Raw genomic sequence first — 24879 nt, 5'->3', positions numbered from 1 at the left:
CTTTCTGAGCAATAAATACAAAATGTTATATTCAGGCAATAACAATCAAGGAAAAGAAGGAGTAGCCATAGTATTCAACACAAAATACGAGGCTAATCTTCTTGAATGGCAGTCAGTCTCAAGTAGAGTAATGTGGGCAAATATGAGAATGGGGAACTGGACAATGAGACTTATTTGTGCCTATGGTCCCACAGAAGGTTCTACTAAGGTAGAAGAGGAGGAATTTTTTGAGGCTTTAGAAAAAGCAACTGACACAATGAAAAAGGAAAAGTTGGTCCTTGTTGGGGATCTAAATAGTAGAGTAGGAAATGATTGCGAGACATACAAAAATATTTTGGGAAAATTTGGAGAAAAGAGCAAAGCTAATAATAATGGCAAATATCTGTTGGATTTCTGCTCAGGACATGGACTGGTTATTACTAACACCATGTTCCAACATAAAAATGTGCACAAATTCACATGGAGAGAAGAGGCTAGGAATAAGAAAAGTCTCATTGACTATGTTATTGTTGATAGTGATGTTCTCCCTGGTGCAGGACACCAGAGTGTACAGAGGATTTGAAATTGGAAGTGATCACTATTTAGCCTTGAGCAGGATAAAATTGAATTTCATATTTAAAAGAATAACATGTAAGAAAGTTTTAAAGCGAATAAAAGTTGAGCAGCTCTCAGATGTAAACTGTAGACTAAAATACAGAAATATTATTGAAAAGAAAATGAAAGAGTTTGAGAACAGGAATCAAACCTTGGAGATTCAGTGGCAAACTCTGAAGGAAACATTGATTGATTCTGCCAGAGAGGCATGTGGTGAGGTTGTGTGCAAAGATAAAAAAATCAGAACTCCCTGGTGGACACAGGAAGTTAAAGAGGCAGTGAAGGAAAAGAAGAAAGCATATCAAAAGTTCCTGGCAAATAAGTCAGCTTTTACTATTACAGAATACAGAGACAAATGTAAGAAAGCTAAACAGTGTGTAAAACTAGCTAAACAAAAGTCATGGGAGGACTTTGGCAAGAATATAGAAAATAAATATCAAGAAGGTGGCAAAATATTCTGGAGGTTGTTGAAGAAGCTTAAGAATGAAGGAAAGAGTGCTATAAAAGGAATTAGAGATGATAAAGGTGACATGAAAACGGGAGAAAAAGATATCCTTGAAGTATGGAGTAATTACTTTGAAAAACTGCTAAATGAAACAAGCAGTGATGACAACACAGCGGTAAAAAAACTGACCAGGCACACAGTCAGGAATACATAACCATACTTGAAGTAGAAAAAGCCATCAGTGGCTTCAAATCTGGAAAGGCAGCAGGAGTAGATGATATTCGACCAGAAATGCTGAAGTATGGTGGTATAAGAGTCTTACAGTGGCTGCACTGCATAGTTCAGAAAGCCTGGGCAGAGGGACGAATTCCCGATGATTGGAGTAGAGCTCTCATAGTACCCATATATAAAAAGGGAAATAAAACTGCATGTGAGAATTACAGAGGTATTTCCCTACTGAGTGTTCCTGGCAAGATCTATGCAAGTATACTTGAGAAACAGTTGAGAAGAATTGTGGAAGAAAAGCTTGGTGAAGAACAAGCTGGATTCAGGCCAAATAGAGGCTGTCAGGATCAGGTCTTCACTTTACGACAAATAGTCGAGAATGCATGGGAATATAACAAAGATTTGTATTTAAGTTTTGTCGATTTGGAAAAGGCATATGACAAGGTGCCAAGAGAGAAGCTATTCAATACGCTGCAGTTATATGGTGTAAATGGGGCATTATATCAAGCAATACTTAGTCTTTATTTGAGTTGTGAGTCAGCAGTTAGAATTGAAGGAAGTACAAAAAGATGGTTTAATGTTAAATCTGGTGTGAGACAAGGATGTACATTATCCCCTCTGGTATTCATTATCTATATGGATCACATTATGAAGGAATGTGGTATTAAACCTGATATCAAAATTGGAGATGTTAATGTCAGCTCTTTGCTTTATGCGGATGATGTTATACTTCTAAATAAATCCGCTACAAGTCTGCAGGATTCTCTGACTAAATTGAATAGCTGTTGTAATAGATATGGTATGAAGGTCAGCAATAGAAAGACAAAGACAATGAAAATAGGCAGAATCATTGAAAATGTCAACTGTGTTGTGAATGGAGAACCTGTGGAACAAGTAAAACATTTCAGCTACTTAGGCACAATTTTTACTGAAGATGGTAAACTAAATATAGAAATAGACAACAGAATCAGCAAAGCTGGTATTGTGGGAAGTCAATTGAATAAATTCATATGGAATAAGAAAGAAATTAGTCGGAACACTAAATTAGCTGTATACAAGACTGTGTTCAAACCAATTTTAACTTATGGATCTGAGAGCTGGGTCAGAAGTAAAACACTTGACCAAAGACTAGAGACCGCAGATATGAGAGTCCTGAGAAAGATTAGAGGCGTGAAGATGGCATCAATGGCAATATCATATTAAAAATGAGGATATTAGGAAAGAACTTGACATTGTCAGCATCCAGGAATGCATTAGCAGAGCTAATCTCAGATGGTATGGTCACTTAAATAGAATGGGAGAGGAAAGATTAGCAAAACAAGTGTTCTCTGCCAGGTTGGCAGGAAAACGACCCAGAGGAAGACCAAGATATAGGTGGATTGATATGGTACAAAGTGCCTTAGACGATAGAAATATAAGATCTGATAATGTTGGAGTCTTGACAAGTAACAGACTGATTTGGAGGAAAATTGTAGATAGGAAGTTAGTAATGATGTAATTTTTTCATGTAGTACTGTCATATCCTGTACACCCCTTGAGGGTACATGGCAGGAATTTGATGATGATGATGATGATAATTATGATAAGAATTTAACACAACTTTTAAACATAATTTCTCCTTTTCACAGAATACTTTAACTTCCGGAGTCCATAAAATTATCAAAAGGAAGTTAGCAATGATGTAAGCTTTCACGTAGTACCATCATAATATCCTGTATAAACCTCTATATTTGCATTTATACTTTAATTCTGAAACTGCTTGGCTTTGTTTCCTCTTAAAACTTTATGCATATTTTTCTGTTCAATGTAATACTCGGCTTTTGTGACCTCCATAGAGTCATAAGACTCATCGTGGGAGTGTGGCTGATTACTTTTGCTGCAGAGATATTTTCTGCAAAAAGATTATACGAAAAATATTAACCACTGCATTTAATATCTGCTTGAATTATGTTTATGAAAGCTAATTCACTCGAACTGTCACTGCTTTTGAATCTAATATATGAAAAGAAGATGAAGGGTAAAATGTTAATAAACATAAATTTAAGCAGATATTGAATACAATGGTTAATATTTTTCTTATAATCTCTTTGCAGTAAATATTTCTGCAGCAAAAAAATAATCAGCCACAGAGAAGTTTTGATTTTGAATTAATATTGCATAAATAAAGCTGTCTAAGCATATTAATAACTAGAGCTCTATCCACATAATCTTCAGCTTCCAACACACAAAAAAGTAATAAAGTGTTATGAAAATGCATATACATGTTCACATGACTTCATCACAGAAAACAAAAATATCACTGTTTAGTGATAACAAAGGAAATGGTTATCACTAAACAGCTTCTTAAAACTAAATTTCTTTCCTAAAATCTAAAATAATAATAACAATAAAATACCATCTCAATATTTTGGATGGTCTTCAATTCCAAAGGAAAATTCAAAAAATTTATGAACTACCTAATCTTTTTTACTTACACATCAAAAACTACCATGGTGCAAAAATGTTTATTCATTTCCATGCGAATAAACATTCTGATTAGTCAGCTAGTCACGTAGCAGTATGCATTACATACGAAGCTACACTTTAAAGATGTGTAACTTTCAAACCACATCAGATAAAATCTTAATTTCACGTACTATATTTAAATAGCAGAAATATAATGAAATAAAATTCAAGCAGAAATAAAAGGGCCTTCATTCCCTGGAGGCAAGATTGTTACTACCTACGGCAGCAGGCAGTTAAACATGAAGGCAGAGGATGCTAAGAATCCCCAGGTAACCAGATTACGCTGCCATTAGAAACTAAACCTTGCAACTTTAAACTGTAGGAATCTGAGCAATGAACAGGGATACGACCATAAACAGAGATAGATATATATAGCAAAAAGAATTCAAGAATTTTTTTTTGAATTGAAGAAGAAGACAACTATGAAATAGCTGAAGTGCCACAGATTCTACCAGAAGAAGTTATGTGGAGCATCCAAAGCTTGCAAAATGGAAAAGCTGCAGATGAGGATGGAATTATAGCTGAACTTCTAAAAGCAGGTGGAGAAATGATCTACAAAATCTTGGCAAAACTATTTACCTTATGTCTGAAGAAAACTGATGTACCAAGAATATGGAAGAAGGATACCCTAATTCTGATACATAAATAAGGTTAAGTAGAACACCTGAAAAACTACCAACTCATCAGCTTACTATCGGTGGTTTACAAAATAGTTACAAAAATCTTGGCTCACAGGCTTTGTACGACTCTAGACCTAGGACAACCAAAAGAACAGGCAGGCTTTCAAATTGACTTTAGTACAATAGACCATATTCAAGTTAAACAACAGATTATCGAACGATGTAATGAATATCAATTACCACTTTGTCTTGGTTTTATTGATTATGAGAAGGCATTCAATTCAGTAAAAACTTGTGCAATACCAACAAGTGGAGGAGCCATATATCAGGACTATCAAATCAGCATACACCAATGCCACAGCAGCAATTCATTTCAATGGAAACATCTCTACTGTGGAAATACAAAGAGGGATAAGATAGGGTGACACAATATCTTGAAAATTATTCACAGTATGCCTAGAAGAAATATTCAAACTTCTTGATTGGGAAGGGAAAGATCTGAAGATAAATGGATACCATTTCTTTTTCTTTCTCATCCATCGGATGACAAGTTGAGTCCCCTATGAACAAATCTTTGCCACATGGCTCATTTCCATCTATTTCTGTCATCTCTCAATGAAGCTCGATAATTGTGACCTTTCCTTCAAAGACTGTAGCCAAGTTCTTTTTTAGTCTGCCTCTTGATTTTCTTCCTCCAATGATTCCACAGGAGGATGATGCCATTTTGGTAGTAAAATTTACATTACATACCCTCTATGAATCTTTAACTCATGAGGTGTTTGTGAAATAATAATAAATATCATTTGTACCATCTGGAATCCTATGTTAATAAGTCACTCATCCACAATAACAGAAAATAATAAGAAACTCACATTGATCTGAGAAATACCAGCTAGACGCATAGTTAAGGTAGTGCTACTAAAATATTTAAAGGCTAAATCAAGGCCTTCTTTATCAAATGTTGCATGAGCATCTAAAGGGTCTTTTACTGCTGTCCACATAAATTCAAACATGTTGCGGCTGCCTGCTATCCTTAAGTCATTATCTGACACTTTACACAAATATCTGAAAATAAAAATAAATAAATGAATAAATAAATTACATTAATTCATATTATGCATTTTCACTGTGAGATATACAGGAATATCTTACAATGAACATGTAAAAGATATATATTTTTAAATATCTTTAAATTAAAAAAAAAGTCAATTTATGTTTATCTTTGATACTAATAAGTGTGAGAATATGCAATTTTTAGTGAACAAAAGCTAGAAGTATAATAATAAATAAGAACTTAATTAGTATAACTTAAAGCTAATATAAATTCATCTTAAATTCCAACATCATTATTAACAAATACAACATTGTTGTGGGAATAGAAATTACAGACTTCATTATTTTGAAATGGCATGTTTTTGACATGTTCAAACATGCACAATCACATGGTTCTGTCTGACTGATACATGTGCCAGTACTGGGCCATTTCAGGAATTTAACTGTTCACCTCATATTATACTTGTTAATTGTATGTTCTTCTTTCTGGATAACTGAATCACATCAATTGCTAAATTCACACAGAGAAAATACATTCATTTTTCTGTGATGAGAGAGATCTGTATGTTACAATGAAGAATAAAACCATTGTTGAAAATTAGTATTAGTAGATAGAGACATTTATCTGACTTACTGTCTCTTACCATGCAAAAATTTGTCTCATATTAAAAATTTATGGGTTTTTTCTTATTTTTTTTTATGTTTCTGAATAAATTTAAGAATCAATTAACATAAATTAGTAAATACAATGCTTTGTGTTAAAGACGATCAAGTGATCACACAAAAATTGGAGCTCAGAGACCTTCGAAGATCTGTTTATCATTTACATCAACTAAGTATTGAATAGATTAAGAATATCGTTAAAGAATGTTAATACTATGCTATTCTAAAGATATATCTCATTTGAATTACATCAGTAACTGAAAACCAAATAGAAGTAATGCATTTCAATAGTTAGGATGTGATACAGCATCTAATATGATAATGACATAGATAATAAGTTACACAATTTCCAAGCTATCTGTGGTACTGAACAACAAAAGGCAAAACAAAAAAGGACAATCATTTACAATTAGGTAGTGACAATACCAACAGTGTTATATAGTTCAGAAAGTTGGATAGTGAAAAAAAAAAAAAAAAGGATGAAAGCAGAATATAAGCTATAAGCTGAAATGAAACTTCTCAGAGCAGTTCAAGGATGTATAAGAATCGACAAAATAGAACAGAAGAACAACAAATGTCTCCATAGCACAGATTGAAAAATGATGGGCATATATCCTTGGATTGGAAAAGATCAACATTTGATTTGCATCAAGATGCCAGAAATCTTTATATGGGCATTTTCAAATGAAGGCGAGGTATACCTCCCATATACACACACACACAAAACAGACAAACTAGCCAGAGAACAAATGCAATTAACAGACTAAAAATACTCTGTAGTTGATAGCAGAGAGAGTACATTAAAGACAAAGGAAAACTGTAGATCAATCACTTTTAGTACTCTGGGACTCCACAAAGGTGTCGTGATGTAACAATAATAATAACTGATGAAATAACAAACTCCAACTTAACATCTAGAAGAAGAACAAACTCAACCATAGTGGAACTGAAGATAGAAACTGTCAACATAAGGAGTATTAATGGAATGGAAACTTGTAGAAACTTGAAAAAGCACCCATATCGACATAACTGACATTACTGAAAGGAGTAGCAACCAACACTAAATATCAAGATAAATTCTAGATTAGAAGGCAATTTTCTGAGTAGTTATGTGGGAAAACTCCAAAATGGTAAAATGGATAATGAAACTTATTTGTGCCTATGGTTGGTCCCATAGAAGGTTCTTCCAGGGAAAAAATAGAGACATTTTCAGAGCCATCAAAGCAGACTGCTGACAAAGGAAATGAGGAAAATGTCCTAGTTAGAGATCTAAACAACAGAGCAGGAAGTGAATCCCACCAAGCATATAAAAATATTTGGAAAATTTAGAGAAAAGGGTAAGGATAATAAAAATGGTAAGAATCTGATGGGTTTATGCTCAGCATATGGACTAGTCATTACTAGCATCATGTTCCAATATAAAGATGTAAACAATATTATGTTATTGTTGATATAATATTACTATATTTATAATAAGTAATATAAATATTACTATATTTATATAGTAATATCTTCATCCTGGTTTAAGATACAAAATTATACAGATGATTTGAAAGTGGTCATTACATGGTTTTAAGCAGAATAAAAATAAATATCATATTGAAAAGAACAATATGTAAGACAGTTTTAAAAGGAATTAAAACTGAACAGCTTTTACAGGTGTTCAGTTTTCAACTTCAGTTTCAGCTTCTAGATCAGTGTTTCTCAAAGTGTGGTACACGGACCCCCAGGGATCCGCGAAAGGTCTTCAGGGAATCCATGGCAATTTTCAGCTATGCATCATTAACGCATGGAATAAAATTTAAGTTTGAGATCGTAAAACGTTCCTATTGTATCGCTGAATAAGGTACAGAGACATCTGCAGGTTGTGTAATATGTTTCTCAACAAACAGTGCAATTAGACAACTGGCACTAACTAATGAATAGCATGCCCCCCCCCCCCCCCCCCCCGACATAAAATGCTGTATAGTAGACAATCAAAACCATATGGTGCACCGGCAACATATGGTTTTGTTTGAGTGAACGTGTTAAAACTAAGAAATATATAGTGAATGTGTTTCAGATATTATATAAGGAATTCGGTTGAAGAGAATTAGCATTTCAACTGAACTGTCAGCTTGCCTTTGTCAATTAGTAGCGCGATCTTTTGTTAATACCGCACCAATCATATGAACGTCTTCATAGCTGCTTTATCTCTACTGGCCTACCATTGCTGTCTGTTTCGAGGTCTGCTTTCACTAGCCATTTGCTGAAGTACTGTTCGTTAAATACGGTATTTTTTTAGCTTTCAAATTCTTAAGTATGAATCACTGGTTAAAGACTGGATTTTCAAAATGCGCAAAAGAGAGGAACATAGTAGATACAAGTAACTGTCAGCAACAAGAAAATGTTGATATTGTATCTGGATCAAGTGAAATTGATAAGGGTGTGTCGTCTGACATCTCTAAAGAACCAACTAGGAAGAAGATGAGAAAACTTCGTAAGTACGACATAAATTACTTGAAATCTGGATTTTCAAGTAATTTATGGACAGGAAATGAACAGGAACCTATTCCATTATGTGTAATTTGTGGTGAAAGTTTAAAAAATGAAAGCACGAAACCATGTAATTTAAATCGCCATTTTGAATCGAAACATAATGAATGCACGGACAAACCTGTCAAATTTTTTCAAAATACACTAAAAAATTTAAAAGAATCTCAAAACGTGATGTCGATCGTGTCAGGAGGTGAAAACATGAAGGCTTTAGAAGCTTCATATCATGTGTCGCTATTAATAGCAAAAAGTGGTGCAGCGGAAACAATTGATGAAACTTTGGTCAAGCCTGCAGCGAAAATAATAGCAGAAATTATCATCGGAGATAATGCAAAAAGATCTTTTGATCGGATTTGCCTTTCAAATAGTACCGTTCATCGAAGAATCACTGAAATGGCTGAAAATATAAACCAAACATTGCTATCCAATATACGTAAGAGTCGTTATTATGCGTTGCAGGTAGATGAATCCACCGACATTACAAATTTTGCAAATCTTCTAGTGTTCGTTAGATACGAAAAAAATCAAAAAATTCATGACGACCTTTTATATTGCTAACCCTTGCCAGAACATACAACAGGAGAAGAAATATTCAACAGTATAAATATATAAATACCTTTATGCATCAAAACAAGCTTGATTGGAAAAGTTGTGTTGGAATAAGAACGGATGGAGCGAAATCCATGGTCGGATCTAAAAAAGGGCTTGTTTCAAGGATTCAAGCTGTTGCACCAAATGCAAAGTCGACACACTGCTGCATACACAGGGAGGCTTTGGCTACACATATGATGTCTACATACCTAAGAAAAGTTCTTGATGAAGCTGTAAAAATCATAAATTATATTAAAGGCTGTCCTCTAAACACCAGACTTTTCTCTCAACTTTGCAAAGAAATGGGAAGCAACTATACACAACTTCTTTTCCATACCGATGTTCGTTGGCTTTCTCGTGGAAAAGTCCTTACTCGTTTATTTGAACTTCGGGATGAACTACAAGTTTTTCTTGATGAAAAGTTTGAATTGAAAAAGCATTTACATAATTGGAAATGGCTCAGTCAATTAGCATACCTAGCAGCAGATATATTTACTGTATTAAATAGTTTTAATTTATCTTTACAAGGCAAGGAAATTTCTATATTTCATGTCCAAGATAAAGTGAACGCCATGTTGGCAAAAATGAAGTTATGGCAAAAGCGGGTTGGTAATGGAGAATTTGACGTTTCCATCGCTTCATGAATTGCTCGCAAGTTCAAATGCACAAATTGAAGATTATGTGAAAATTACTATCATGCAGCATTTACAAAGCTTACAAATGAATCTAGAAAAGTATTTCCCTGAATTGGACATTAATATTGAGTGGATAAGATACCCTTTCAATAAAAACAAATTTATGCCAAAGGATCTATCATCAATAGAAGAACAACAACTTTTAGAACTAGCTTCTGATGGTTTCCTAAAAAATAAATACAGCGAGAATACGTTATCATCAAAAGGCTACAAATATAGAATGAATTTCCTGAATTAACAGATAAAGCTCTAAGGTTCATTTTTCTATTTTCAAGTTCATATCTGTGCGAAGTTGGATTTTCGGCCCTGGTGGATATTAAGACGAAGAAGAGGAATTGCATTATAGATGTCAAACCGCATCTAAGATTGAAATTAACAACAATAGAGCCAAATTTTGCTGAAATTTTATCTCACCATAAGCAATTTCACTCCTCTCATTGATGATAAATTATTTCAAGTAAGTAAAACTTTATAGTATCTTTATAAAGTTTGTTCTATTAAAAATAAATCATATTTTCTGTTTACATGAACATATAAATTCAAATAAAATAGATATTTAATTTTTTAATATTTTAAATGAATTTTTTTAATTTTAATGTATTCGTTTTAATTAATTTATTTATTTATTCGTTTTAATTAATTAATTTGCTTATTTTAATTAATTAAGGGTACTTGGTAATAATGAAAATTTAAGAAGGGGTCTGCAGATATCTGAAGTTTGAGAAACACTGTTCTAAATGATCAACTGTATACTCAACTATTTTCGAATTGTTTTATTCAAGAAAAAATTAAACAATTCAAAAACAAGAACCAAACTATATTTTTTGACATGAGTTGAATGTGAAAAAATCCAACTCATGCTAATAATAGCACGTGGTCACCTATTCAAATATGACTGATACTATTCTTCTTTTTATTAAGCTGAAAAGTCCAAGTTTTTTACCTTGTTAGTTTTATAAGTTTTGTGTTATTTCTTACTTACCTGAAGAAGTCGGGGCACCGATGAAACTAGTTGCGATTTATTAAAGTTTGTGTTATACTTTCTCGGGTTCTAGTCAGTTAAATATTAATTTTATATATATATATGAGTTTTTATATGGGTAGATTTATATGGGTATTTATATATCTATTTACTCATAAATACCTATATATATGTGTAAATAGGATAAAAATAAAGCACTTGATCAAAAATTAGAGACCAAATACAGCAATCCCTTGATTAGTGAGGCTAATGCGTTCTTTAAAACAGGCGCATTAATCGAAAATAATAATCTATTGGAAAATGTATAATTATTTCTTCAGATTTCTTTTTTGACCCTTAAGTTTTTTTATAAAGGAATTAGGGTATGTCTCAGGGTCTAGTTAAAGGAAAGCCATGAAGCTGAATGACAATAAAACATATTCAGAATATAAATTTATTATTCTACTTCTTAACAAAGAATTGAGCTAACGTAGTTTGGCAGGCATTTTGTTTATTTTTTTCATACAACCAGCCCTATTGCCACTTCTACTCTTCTGCAAATTTTAAAAACTTCGATTATACAAAAAAGTATTTTCAAATTGTTTCTGTGAAATCTCTTTTAGATGACTATCAGTGGTTAAATTTCCTTCATATTCTTTGGGATCTTCTCGCTGTGCATCTAAATTTAGCAGGTCGGAATCACTCAATTCTTGGACGTTATAAGGGGAAGAAGAAAGGAAGGACGTACGAATTGGTCGCCAACACGCAAAATCACATCTTTATAGATAAAATTTCCCAACTGTTATACAAGCAAAATAGTTACCACTTTAAAAACTACAATGACCATAAAAGAGAAGTTAATTTTCCAACGTGTAATAATAAACAACTTATCCCAGAAGATGGATTAATTACCCTATTATCGGAATTGATTCTCCTTTTTATGACATGCGCAGAAGTGCCGAAGGGTCTCGAATCTGTGGGAGTACTATAGCAGACGACATAAATTTTGGCAGTAAAATTTTGGAACATAGTGTATATGGAAGTAGTGTAGTATGCCATTAAAAATAAATTTGTAAAATGTTTTAAATCGGTAACTAAATAATTTCTGATGAGTGATTTTTTAAAATAGTTAGCCATAAAAATGTATAGATAGAAAATTTTAAAATCTGTAACATTTATTTTTAAGATGTATATCGGCACTAATCGAATTTCAGAGGCGCGCTAATTGAATTTGGGTATCAAAAAAAAAAAAAAATGACGCACTAATCAGGGGCGCATTAATTGAGGGATTACTGTATATGAGAGTTCTAAGAAAAACTAGGGGCCTGAACAGTTGGCATCAGTGGCAGAATCATACTAAACATGAAAATATTAAGAAGAAACTTGACATTGGTAGCACCCAAGAATGTGTGAACAGGGATAATCTAAGGTAGCATGGTCACTTAAACGGAATGGAAAAGGAAAGGTTAGCAAAAACAGATGTTTGATGCTAAGATGGCAGGAAAAAAGATCCAGAGGAAGACCATGGTCTAGACAGATTGATTATGTCAGAAGTGTCTGAAGAAAATGTTAGATATGAAAATATTGGAGCTGATAAGTAACAGGCTAATTTGGAGGAAAACTGTTGATAGGAGATTAGTAATAATGTAACTTTAATTATGTAGTACTGTCAAAGTTAACTGTATATCCTTTGAGGATAATATCAAGAATTGGATGATGATGATTTAAGAAATAATTGCAAATAAATAGGAAAACCAGCAAAGAAATAATTAAATATAAATCTGAAAGGAGAAAAAAAAGTAAAGGAAGACCTTAAGAGTATAAGTCTTTAGATTCCAAAACAAGTTTACAGCCTAAATCTTGAAAGGAAGAAAGACAATGTATTTGCACTTAATCTGGGATACAGATTAAATTCAATAATACCAGTAAATCAACTTATAAGTTGGCAACAAGAGAACCATATGGAAGGTTCAATCTGCAACTTTCTATTGAAACTTGTACATGGAAAGAACTTTCTCAAAGATCTTCTACAGATATGAACATGAGTACTTGACAGTACATAATTCAAAATTAGCTCCGAATGCAATTTTTTTTTATGACTATCTCTGATCATTTTCCATATTTGTTCTTAAACAGAATTCATACAATCATTCAGGATAGTTCAGCTAGGTATACAATATACAGAGATCTAATTTTGGTGATCACTATCCAAATAGTTTATGATATTCTACTAATGTGAGAAATTATCATGATTAGTTCCCATTTTTTGTGCTGTGCTCTTTGATAATTAGTTATTTTTTGAATAATTAGTTAATCAAATATTTGTTAATTAGTTATTTACTAATTATCATCATCAAATTCCTGATACCCTCAAGGGGTGTACAGGATATGATAGTACTACATGAAAAATTTACATCATTACTAACTTTCTATATACAATTTTCCTCCAATTCAATCTGTTACCTGTACAGACTCCAACATTATCAGATTTTATATTTCTGTCTTCTAAGGCATTTTCACTGTATCAACCCACCTATATCTTGGTCATCCTCTGGGTCATTTTCCTGCCAACCTGGCAGCGAACACCTGTTTTGCTAATTTTTCCTCGCCCATTCTGTTTAAATGACCATACCACCTGAGATTAGCTCTGCTAACGCATTCCTGGATGCTGACAATGTCAAGTTCTTTCCTATTATCCTCATTTTTAATATGATATTGCCATTGATGCCATCTACTTCACACCTCTAATCTTTCTCAGGATTCTCATACCTGCTGTCTCTGGTCTTTGGTCAAGTGGTTTACTTCTGACCCAGCTCTCAGATCCATAAGTTAAAACTGGTTTAAACACTGTCTTGTATACAGCTAATTTAGTGTTCCGACTAATTTCTCTCTTATTCCATATGAATTTATTCAATTGACTTCCTACCATACCAGCTTTGTTGAATCTGTTGTCTATTTCCATATTTAATTTACCATCCTCACTTAAAATTGTGCCTAAGTAGATGAAATGTTTTACTTGTTCCACAGGTTCTCCGTTCACAACGCAGTTGACATTTTCAACGATTCTGCCTATTTTCATTGTCTTTCTCTTTTTATTGCTGACCTTCATACCATATCTATTACAACAGTTATTCAATTTAATCAGGGAATCTTGCAGACTTGTAGCAGATCTATTCAGAAGTATAACATCGACCACATAAAGCAAAGAGCTGACATTAACATCTAACAATTCTGATATCATGTTTAATACCACTTTCCTTCGTAATGTGATCCATATAGATAATGAATAACAGAGGGGATAATGTGCATCCTTGTCTCACACCAGATTTAACATTAAACCATCTTCCTGTACTTCCTTCAATTCTAACTGCTGACTTACAACTCAAATAAAGACCAAGTATTGCTAAAAAATAAGTAAAGACTAAAAAATTCTTCCACTTCTACCTTAGTAGAACCTTCTGTGGGACCATAGGCACAAATAAGTCTCATTGTCCAGTTCCCCATTCTGATATTTGCCCACATTACTCTACTTGAGACTGACTGCCATTCAAGAAGATTAGCCTCGTATTTTGTGTTGAATACTATGGCTACTCCTTTTTTTCGTTGATTGTCATTGCTGAGTATAACATTTTGTATTTATTGCTCAGAAAGATCTCACCAGTTTTTGTCTTTTTTGTTTCAGTCACCCCTATTATGTCGATCTGGTACTTATCCAATTCTTCAGCTAGCTCCATTTCTTTGCCATTCAGGCTTCTTATGTTGATAGTACCGATTTATAACTCTGGTGATGTTGAGTTGGGGTGTGCTTTCGGATTTGTTCCAGTAGCTGACTTTTCGCTGTTCGCCCTGGTTCCCTAGCAAAAACAATGGGGGGCCTTGTTTAACTGAGCGACGCCCCAGCCGGCATGAAATTTTGTCATGCTGTACCATCATTTTTGTATTTTGGTTTAAGCCAATAAGAATACAATTTGGTCAGCTAAATCCCAAATTGGCAGCCCATCCTCGTTCGTTCAGTATCCAGGTAGATACCCAACAGGGTGCACCACGAGAAGGTGAGGATTGGACATTATGTCAGAAGCCCTGGTCAGTTCTCCGCATTCCTTTAAAGGCTATGTGGTGGTCTCCTCTCAGTTATACAGCTCTGACCCTTAACCAAGCCTTAACTAATTATGATGTAATGCAATTAACTAATTTAAAAGTTCAAGGAATTTTGTACAATTTAAATTAGGTTAGGAAATGTTAAGAAAGGAATGGTACAATTATTCATATTCCACAATGGTCATAAGAGTTAAGAAATTCTAAAATGAATGATTAACTTTAATATGCCAGAGCTGTCTTAAAAAAAATAAAATAGGTAATTCTGACAAAGCTTCTGAAATATTTTCTCCTTAAAAAGTTAAGAGATATAAGAAAATTAGATACATGCTAGATTTTGAAGAGAATAAACATACTCACCTAATAACACATGATCTAAGAGGGACTAGATGTTGCATTATGGAACCAATATTCATCCATAATTTAAGCTGTGAAATAGAAACAGAAATGTGATTAACTTCTAGATATTTAAATACAGTATGGTCCCAAAAGGATTTTTGTGACTTAAGCCTAATTTCTGGAATTGACAGATGAATTTTTATTATATTATTCAAAAACTCATACCCAATGATCCAAAAGGCAAAAAATGAACACATTAGTTAAAGGAAATGTGGATTTGTAATTTGGGCCTACTGATGACATATATTAGAGCAGCAATTTTCAACCCTATGCTTGTGGGTGCAAATGTGCCCACTGTCAATTATTAAATAAGGAAAAAATAAAATTAAAACTGGAAAATATAAGTCTTCTCTTAGTAATAATATTTACTGAAATCATAAAAAATGTTAACATTTATGTTATATTACAAACATTTTGTAATTTCTCTGTCTTTGAGTGTGAGTGTTACCAATGCCAATTTTGTGCACGTTTTATGTATTTAGTCTACTGGCAACCATGCACTTGAGGGATGTGTCACACTTCACTGGTATTGTCAGCACGCTTTGACCATACATTGTTTTCTAATATTTAAAAATTTTGTCCCAAAATGTTCCCAATTTGTTCCAAATAAAAAAACAATGAATTTAATTCAACAACGATTGGGAAGAAGACTATTGTTTTATCCAGACTAAACAGAAATGTTTTTGCTTATTTTGCAATGGTTTAATTTAGATGTATAATAATTGTGGCATGTGTATTTATCCTACTTTCATAGTTAATTAATTTGTTAATTGTTATCATTTGATATGATAAGCAAGTATAAATTTTCACAGAAAAAAAATACTGGTGCATGCCACTCTCTTCCCAATCTCGAATGTGCCTGTGACCACAACCAGGTCGAAAATCCTTGTATTAGAGTAGTTCTGATTTTTACATTTGGATGAAAACACCATATGAAAATACAATATTCATAAATATATTCAGAAACGCTGTTAACATAACATTAAAACAACATGTACGAAATTAAATAGCTAATTATCACTTTTGTTTCTGGACTATCCAAATTTAGTAATAATTCTCTCTCTCTCTCTCTCTCTGAATTGTAAAAATCATAGCTAGGATTTCAGCCATTTTAATACAAAGAATGTTGTTTATTAATTGAAATGTAAGATATATCACAAATAATAATTACAAATTTATGTAAAATAATGTTTTCATTTATAAAATTTTTACCTGACATATTGAGGGTATCCTCAACATGAAAAATGGAACAAAAGTCAAAGAATATATGACATAAGCATTAGCAATGCAGACATGGAATCATGAATTGTAGTACAGTAGTAATTATAAATAAAACCATGCAAAGTGTAGTAAAAAAAAGTATAAAAATTAATAACATGAAGAGCAGGAGTAAGCAATGATACTTCCCACAATAGAGATAAATGCCAGTCCATGAGTTTTATTTAGACACTTCGCAGTCTATCTTATAGTCTTTCCATAAAAATGCTCTTGAAAAGAATATTGATGGAATTTTTATGTTCATCGCAACATCTGCAGATTTTCCAGACTGGCCAAAGTAAGTTAAACCTGACCCCAAGATAAGAAGACTGTAGAACATCCTTGATCACTGTGAGGAAGTGTGCAGAACTTTTAAACATATGATCTAGACTTTTCAATGTGTGCATTTACTTTGGGAGGCCTCCTCATTTGTATCAAAGATCCACATGGAAGGACTGCAGTTTGGGAACTACTGTGAACTGTATTGATGCTGCTACTTATGGAGTGGTAAAACTTTTATCGCATTTATAAGTTCACATTTTAGACAATTTAGATTATTTATTAAAAATTCTACATACTTCCTCACAAAGATCAAAGACATTGTTCCAGCGCCTACTGATCTTAGTCAAATTTCACCAGATCAGTGAGGCTGTAGAGCAGTCCTTTTCATCTGAGGTGAGGACTTTCTGCCCGATTTAGTAAAAAGATCTAAATCTGTCATGTATTCAGATCTTTAGTGTGGTTACTTTAGCTGGAAGAATAATATCTATAAACATACTGAAGGCACAACCACTGGAAGTTTTCATGCCCCTCGCCCCCCAAGCCAACTATTATTTAAATCATCTACGCATTAATGAATAAATGAACATGAATGAATTAAATATTTATTACAGAACTATTGAAATTATTATAGAGCTTACTTTATTTTCTCAGTTTATTGTAGAAATAATTGCTGTCGAACATGACTGTACTAATTGCATGATTATTTAAAAGGAATTGTGGATAAAAAAAAGTTTAAGAACCTATTATCTAGAAGGCATCTTGTTTTCACACCCTCCATAGCTCAGTTTGTAACAACGATACCCTTTGGACTGAAGAACCTAGACATGAATCCCATCTAAGGTGCAAAGAATCTTTATAAGGACTTCTCAACAAAAGGCTTGCCAGTCTCATACAGAGGTGGTGGCATGGTTTTTTCCCCTCACAGAATTTTTTTTTAATCCTGAAGGTAGACAAACCAGCCAAAGAATGCATGCAATTCACAGACATAAAGATATTCCAGATACATGTTGAGGATAAACATATATACAGATTATATTTTCCACCACACATTCTCAGCCTTCCTTCTGAATCTGCTGCACAAATTATATTTCAATATCAAGCGAGGTCATGAAAACAAACTGAAAGTATGCCCATTATCTGTTGGGCATACGTTGGGTAACCATTGTGTGGAGTTGGAGGAAAATTATTTTGAATCTGTGTAATTGACAATTCCAAATAGTTCTTTGTTTTGATATAATAATTGTTGTATCATTACTAAATGGGCACACTGTGTAAATTCATTATTCTTAGTAGATTTCACCACCCAATCAATGTTCAGATAATTAAAGTTACCACGATGATTATTCATTTAGTATCCATCAGACTGACTTTGAGATGCATTTCGTCTTCATCAGCAACTGATCAGTTATCTACATGTATTTGATCTCGTCACTCAGCTCACAGATAATAACTTCAAACACGATGCTGCATGGAAAACTATTACTATACTGATTTCCAAACATTAAGGAATAAAGAAAAAAACCACAATAACTCAAAACTGAATGATGAAGTTATATACAATTCAGTGAAAAAAGAGTATGATGTGAAATGTAAAAAAAAATACCCACAAAAATTGTAAATAAATAGTTTAATTCAGCAACAAATAGGTACATGAAGACAATGGTCAAAAACAAGGTCAAAACCCACAAAGATGTTTCATGGTGTTTATAATGGTGTCCAGAAGCTCAGTTGGTAATAACAACCACTGCTCCTGCAAAGCTCTCCTGAGTCCCTCAAGGGTTTGGGGGGGGGGCTTTCACATGTCCACCTAGAGCATCCTAGACATCCTACACATATCTACCTTAATCTCAATAGCATTAAGGTAATGACCAGCATTATTGTTATTTCGTAAGATAAACATCTCCCCTATCAAACATATCATGTGTGTATGGACAAACACAGAGGCCTAGCGTCTCATCTCTATAAGTTGCAGCATTCATGTTCCACTAGGAACATCATAGAGGTCAATGCATCTACCCAATGAGATTCCTCTCCAAGCCATCACACTACTTCTGCCATAAGTGCTGCTTTCACTGATATTAGAGGGATGATAATGTGGTCCTGGTTCTCTCCAGATCAGAGCATACCCAGTATCACTTTGTAGAGCAAATCAGGAATCATCTGCAAACAATACCGACCGCTATTGGTCTTGGGTCCAGTTGGGTCAGACTTTCTCACCTGTGGCGTGAGGATAAGAGAACACAGACTACCAGTCCCCTACCATACAGACCACCACTGTGAAGCTTTCACACAGTGAAAGCAGACACTAATGTTCCTGTAGCCTATACAAAGCTTTATGCTCAGTACCAGATAAATATGTTTGCCTCTGAGAGAGAGCCATGTCTCACTAATGCCTACAATCTGAGGTTACAATACATTCACTAAGGAAACAAACTCAAAGTCTTTGTTCCTAATACTCCTGACATTTGTGTACAGACATAATAAGTTATCTCCAGGTTTTTTTTATATACTTGCCTCTTGATTTGTATCTAATGCCTCATTTATACAGACGTCCTGTCATAAAGCTAAATAACTCAGAACAAGACAAGCACACAATCATCTTTTCATCATAATCACCTCCATGTTATTATCATCATCATCAAATTCCTGATACATACCCTCGGGGGGGGGGGGGGGGGGGGGTGTACAGGATAATTATGATAGTACTACATGAAAAAGTTACACTACTACTAACTTCCAATCAACAATTTTCCTCCAAATTAATCTGTTATCTGTCAAGATTCCAATATTACCAAATCTTATATTTCTGTCTTTTCAAGTGCATTTTACTATATCAATCCATCTACATCTCAGTATTCCTCTGAGTATTTTCCATGCCAACCTGGCAAAGTACACTGGTTTTGCTAATCTTTCCTCTCCCATTCTGTTTAAGTGACCATACCACCTGAGATTAGCTCTAGTAGCAAATTCCTGAATGATAACAATGGCAATTTTTTTCCCAATATCCTCAATTTTTTATGTGATACCGCCATCTGTTCACTCCACTAATCCTTCTCAGAACTCTTGTATCATAAGTTTCCAGACTTCGAGAAATTTTATTTCTAATCCGGCTCTCAGATTCATAAGTTAAAGTTGGTTTGAACACTAGCTCGTATACAGCAAATTTAGTGTTTTGACTAATTTCTTTCTTATTCCATATAAGTTTATTCAGCTGACTTCCTATCATACCAGATTTACTAATTCTGTTGTTTAATTTCCATATTTAATTTACCATTTTCACTAAAAACTGTTCCTAAATAGCTGAAATGTTTTACTTGTCCTACAGTTTCACAATTCAGGAAACAGTTGATGTTTTCAATGTATCTGCCTATTTTCATTGTCTTTGTCTTTCTATTGCTGATTTTCATACCAAATTTATTACAACAGTTATTCAATTTAGTCAGGGAATCTTGCAGCCTTCTACTAGATTTATTCAGAAGTATAATATCATCTGCATAATGTAAAGAGCTAAGATTAACATCATCAATTTTGATATCAGATTTAATACCATTTTCCATCAATAATGTGATCCATATAGATAATGAATAATGGTGGAGATAATGTGTACCCTTGTCGCACATCTGATTTAACATTAAATAATCTTCCTGTACTTCTTCAATTTTAACTGCTGACTTACAGCTTAAATAGAGATTATGTATTGCTTGATATAATGTCCCATTTACACCACATAACTATAGCATATTGAAGAGCTTTCCTCTTGGCACCTTGTCACATGCCTTTTCCAGATCAACAAAACTTAAATACATATCCTTGTTATATTCCGAAGATTTCTCAACTATTTGTCTTAAAGTGAAAATCTGATTCTGACAACCTCTATTTAGCCTGAATCCAGCTTGTTTTTCACCAAGCTTCCCTTCCACAATTTTTTTTAACAGTTTCTCAAGTATACTTGCATAAATCTTACCAGGAACACTCAGGAGGGAAATACCTCTAATTCTCACATTCAGTTTTATTTCCATTTTTATATGATATAAGCGCTCTGCTCCAATCATCTGGAATTCAACTTTCTGATCAGGCCTTCTGAATTATGCAATGCAGTCTCCATGATTAAGCATATCCATATCAATAACAGTTATGTAAAATCTCGTATAGAATAAAAATAGAAATATTTTTTTCTATGTCGATTTTACATGGGCAATTAAATTACATAAAATACTTGTAAGTAAAAGAAAGTATAACTCACTGTACTCAGATAAATGTTGTAACAAAATGTTAAAATAATTGAATAAGAACCCAAAGATTTGTAAATAAAATTAAGCTCAGATAGGATTAAGCTAGGAGACCTAAGGCTAGAAACAGTCATGAAGGTCACCGGATTATGAGTTTTACCACCAAAAACCCAGTGATAGTGGGTGACAGAGAAAAACCCTCCAATAAATCATGGGGACTTTAGAGAAGAAGGTCCAAGGTCGAGAGAATGATATAAAAGACAGAAATTGGGTGGCTAGGGGGCTCTCGTTTCGAAGTTTATTCCTGTGCCAAGCCTTTCCGAAGATGGGGAGAATCGCGTTCCTGCAAAGAGCAGTTCCAATGAAGATGGGAAGTTTGCTAGGTAGCAGAGACGGCCTTTTCAAGATTATTCCACCGTGAGATTCCCCGATGATCTACGTGTGTGCTGAATTATCACAGCCATAACCTAGTGCCCGATTGAAAGTTAGCTGGGAAGAAGAAGAAGTGCCTGTAAGCCTTTAGGATCTAGGACTGTGTAATGAACTATAAAAATTGTAAGTAGAATGTTTCATGTAATATCCTAGATTGGGAAGTTCAAAGACAAATGTTGGTTCTGTTATCTAGTGGCATAGAAGGTGTTAGAAAGAATCGGAAAGGCATATTTTAGTATTCTGCTAATCATATGAGTATGATAGAATACAGAGATCTAAAGATTTGCTTATGTTATGTAATGCTAAGAGTGAATGTGATTTAAGTTTTGCCTTTTATAAGTTTACAACGTGAGAGAAGTTTAAGTTTGTTAAGTTTCATCCAAGTGTCTGAAAAGTTAATGTGTAATTATGATTTCTTTGTCTTAGAGCTTAAACAAAATGCTTAATTGATTTTGTGGAGAATTAGAAACATGACAGGTATTGTCTCCAGTGTACTCTTGTTGTTTTAGTTAGAGCCAGACACATGATATGTGTTATTTGAATGTTGTATATAATTTGTCTTAGTAAGAATAAACATGTTTGTTTTGTTAATAGCTTGCCTGATCTTGTTTAGCCAATGCACTTCTAAAAAAAAAATACCAAATTTGTGTGACCTAAGAGTAGTAATAGCCACGACTGACTGATTAATTAATAGGAGTTGCTTGAGATAGAGTTAAATTAAGAGTTAATTTTGTGCTTAGCTGAATATTTCTCTTGTATGTAAAGGGAAGGAACATCAATTCTTTTACGCGATCCTTAATGGCGCAGTCGATAAAAAAAATTCTTAAGGATCAATACAAGTGCAATACAGCAAAAGTAGATTAGTGACTTGGCTGCAGCCAGAGGCTTTTCTTTCCAGAGTCTACAATTCGAGCAAGTGCAAGAACATACTTGAGAGGGGGGAGGGGGTAAAACTAAGTTAAGGACTTAAATTAAGTACTATCGTATCTTGGTAACAGAATAATGATTTTCACTTTCTCACTCTTACTTCTTCCAGCAATCTTCTCATATCCTCTCTCATACTATATTTATTCTCTGCTATTTAAATAATTTGCACTTTCATGGTTACTTTTCTTTTCTGTTTTTCAATTATGTTGGTTAAATTTCTGAATTTTGCTACCAAAAAACTTGAAGTGGTAACAGTTTCATGAATTTAATTGAATTACCATACCAAATAACATCCTTCTTTTCTGTTCTACTTTACTTACCTGATGATTTTTTCAATATTTTACCTGTTAGAGTGCTTTGTTGTTTCTTCTTTTACTCTAAACTTTCTGGTCTTTCCTAAGCATCTCTAACTGCTTCTCAACTTTTTCTAATTCCTGCATCACCTGTCTAATAATTTGTTTTAGTCTTTGTTTTCTCAAAAGTCAATTCATCAACAACATCCTCATTACTTTCAGTAATAGCATGTTTAGTGGAGCAAGCCTTCTCATACTCAACTTATTCAGCTTATTCATATACTCAACTTATTCATACTTATTCAGATAAGCATTTCTTTTTGGTGCTCTCTTGCATTCTTTGTGCCATTTTACAGTACTACTACTATTACTACTTTAATACTGCAATCCCAACAAAAACATTAAAAATATACCACAAAAAATTAATAATAATACAGTCCAACCTCAGCTAACAACCCCATATACTTACAATGGCATCCTATTAATACATTCACTAGGTATTGTTTCTGCCTTCAAGAAATAACATTTAAGAAATACTTTTTTTCTCAGGCTATTGCTACTACTGAGGGTGGGAAAACCCTCAAAGATTTCGCAAACATAATATCTTGCACTGTCAATGAATGTAGATGCAGCATGGAGTGAGGTGAGAGCAGTGTATGAATGGCATTTGGAAGAAGCTACTGAAAATATCCATTCATGCATTCACAGGATTTGAGAAAGCCTGAGAAGAAACGGTGATGATGAGCTACAAGTTAGAGATTGAAAATGAACATGTAAAGCAGTTGTAAGAAGTTCACAAATGAAAACAAAGAGCTAGATGCACAGAATGTTGCAGAAGAGAGAAAAAAGGAGGCATGAAGAAGAAGTCAATCTCCCAAAAAGTTTACCGTGAAAAAATTAAGCCGAAGTCTTTGTTAGTAAAGCAATTTAGTTGTCTTATTAACATGGACCCCAACAGACAGAGAGATTTAAAAAAGTAGACAGAATGATGCCAATCTTAAGAGGTACCTGTGGCATAGTAAATTAATAATATTATTAATATTATTACTAAAGAAAGTTCAAGTTAAAAATATAATCAAGTTCATACGAGATTCACTGATATTCACTAGAAAATGCATATTTAGACGTTGCACAAAAAATAACTCAAAGCTAGAAATAAAAGTAATTTTAAACACTTACGTTAGATATCACAGCAATCATCGCATGTGCAAGAGTCATCTGTAGAGTATCAGGATCAGAATCTTGGAAACATACGATAAAAAATTTTAATCCTCCTTTCTCACAAAAGAAACACACATTCCGAAGAAGATACACAGGAATATCCATGTCCTTGAAAACAAAAAAAAAATATTATGATGTAATCTATATCTGCACACTTCTAGTCACAAATAAATCTTAGCAAATCTTTGGGTAAAGCTTTAAATAATCATGGAGCATGCCTAATTAAAGCTGGTTATTCAAATCATGGTGAGATTTATATTACCTTTTGGCAATACAAGCATCTCCATAGATAGTTGACAATGACTTCCATTTAAATACTTTAAGAATAGAAAAACAACAATTCCAGTCTTGTTTAAGATGCGAGGAACCTTCTAAAGGACTTTTATGCAAGGCATTTTTGATTGTGATAAAAAAGACAGGACATGTGCTTTTGTTGAAAGTTTATTTTTCACTTGGTTAGAATATAATAAATTTAGTTTAATCCTTTATCCAAGTGTGAGCAAACAAAGTTTGCGCCTGAAAGTATCTTCAGGACTGGGGTAAGGTGGTGCAACACCAGGGAAACTCCTTGCAAAGGTGGAGCAAGCTACTAACATTCCTATCTCAGTATCTCCCATAATGCAAAACACATCTCCTTGCAGATATGTCTAATGTTATGCATTAAGGGAAGGGCCACTACCCAGACTAGTTTCAACCTTTATTGAGGTCTCTTCAGTGGGAGCCAGGCCTAAGTGGAGATACCAGCCAGAAGCATTAGCAAGGTCATCTCTACCTATAGGAGTTGCCAAATGGTGTGCCACCTTTTTAATAAATTACTCTGGATTTAGAGAAAGATGTTGAAAGTTTATTTTTCACTT

At 33.6% G+C, this 24879-nt stretch overlaps 1 protein-coding gene across 1 annotated transcript in view; it reads right to left on the bottom strand.

The window, feature by feature from the left end:
* Window positions 1-24879, bottom strand: part of puf (ubiquitinyl hydrolase 1 puf) — a 1013305-nt gene that overhangs the window by 947624 nt on the left and 40802 nt on the right. Inside the window, exons 4-6 of the mRNA XM_090399560.1 lie at window positions 23981-24130; window positions 15343-15410; window positions 5262-5454 (exon numbers count right to left, since the gene is read on the bottom strand). Of these exons, the coding sequence (XP_090255686.1) occupies window positions 5262-5454; window positions 15343-15410; window positions 23981-24130 (411 nt within the window). The remainder of the gene's footprint in view (window positions 1-5261; window positions 5455-15342; window positions 15411-23980; window positions 24131-24879) is intronic.

Source organism: Typopeltis vanoorti, chromosome 10 (genome assembly GCF_054136105.1).
Source record: "Typopeltis vanoorti isolate ZY-2024b chromosome 10, IOZ_Tvanoo_1.0, whole genome shotgun sequence".
NCBI classification, from domain to species: Eukaryota; Metazoa; Arthropoda; class Arachnida; order Uropygi; family Thelyphonidae; genus Typopeltis; species Typopeltis vanoorti.
Note: the sequence above shows the minus strand (reverse complement) of the source record. Positions and strands in the feature narration are given on the sequence as shown.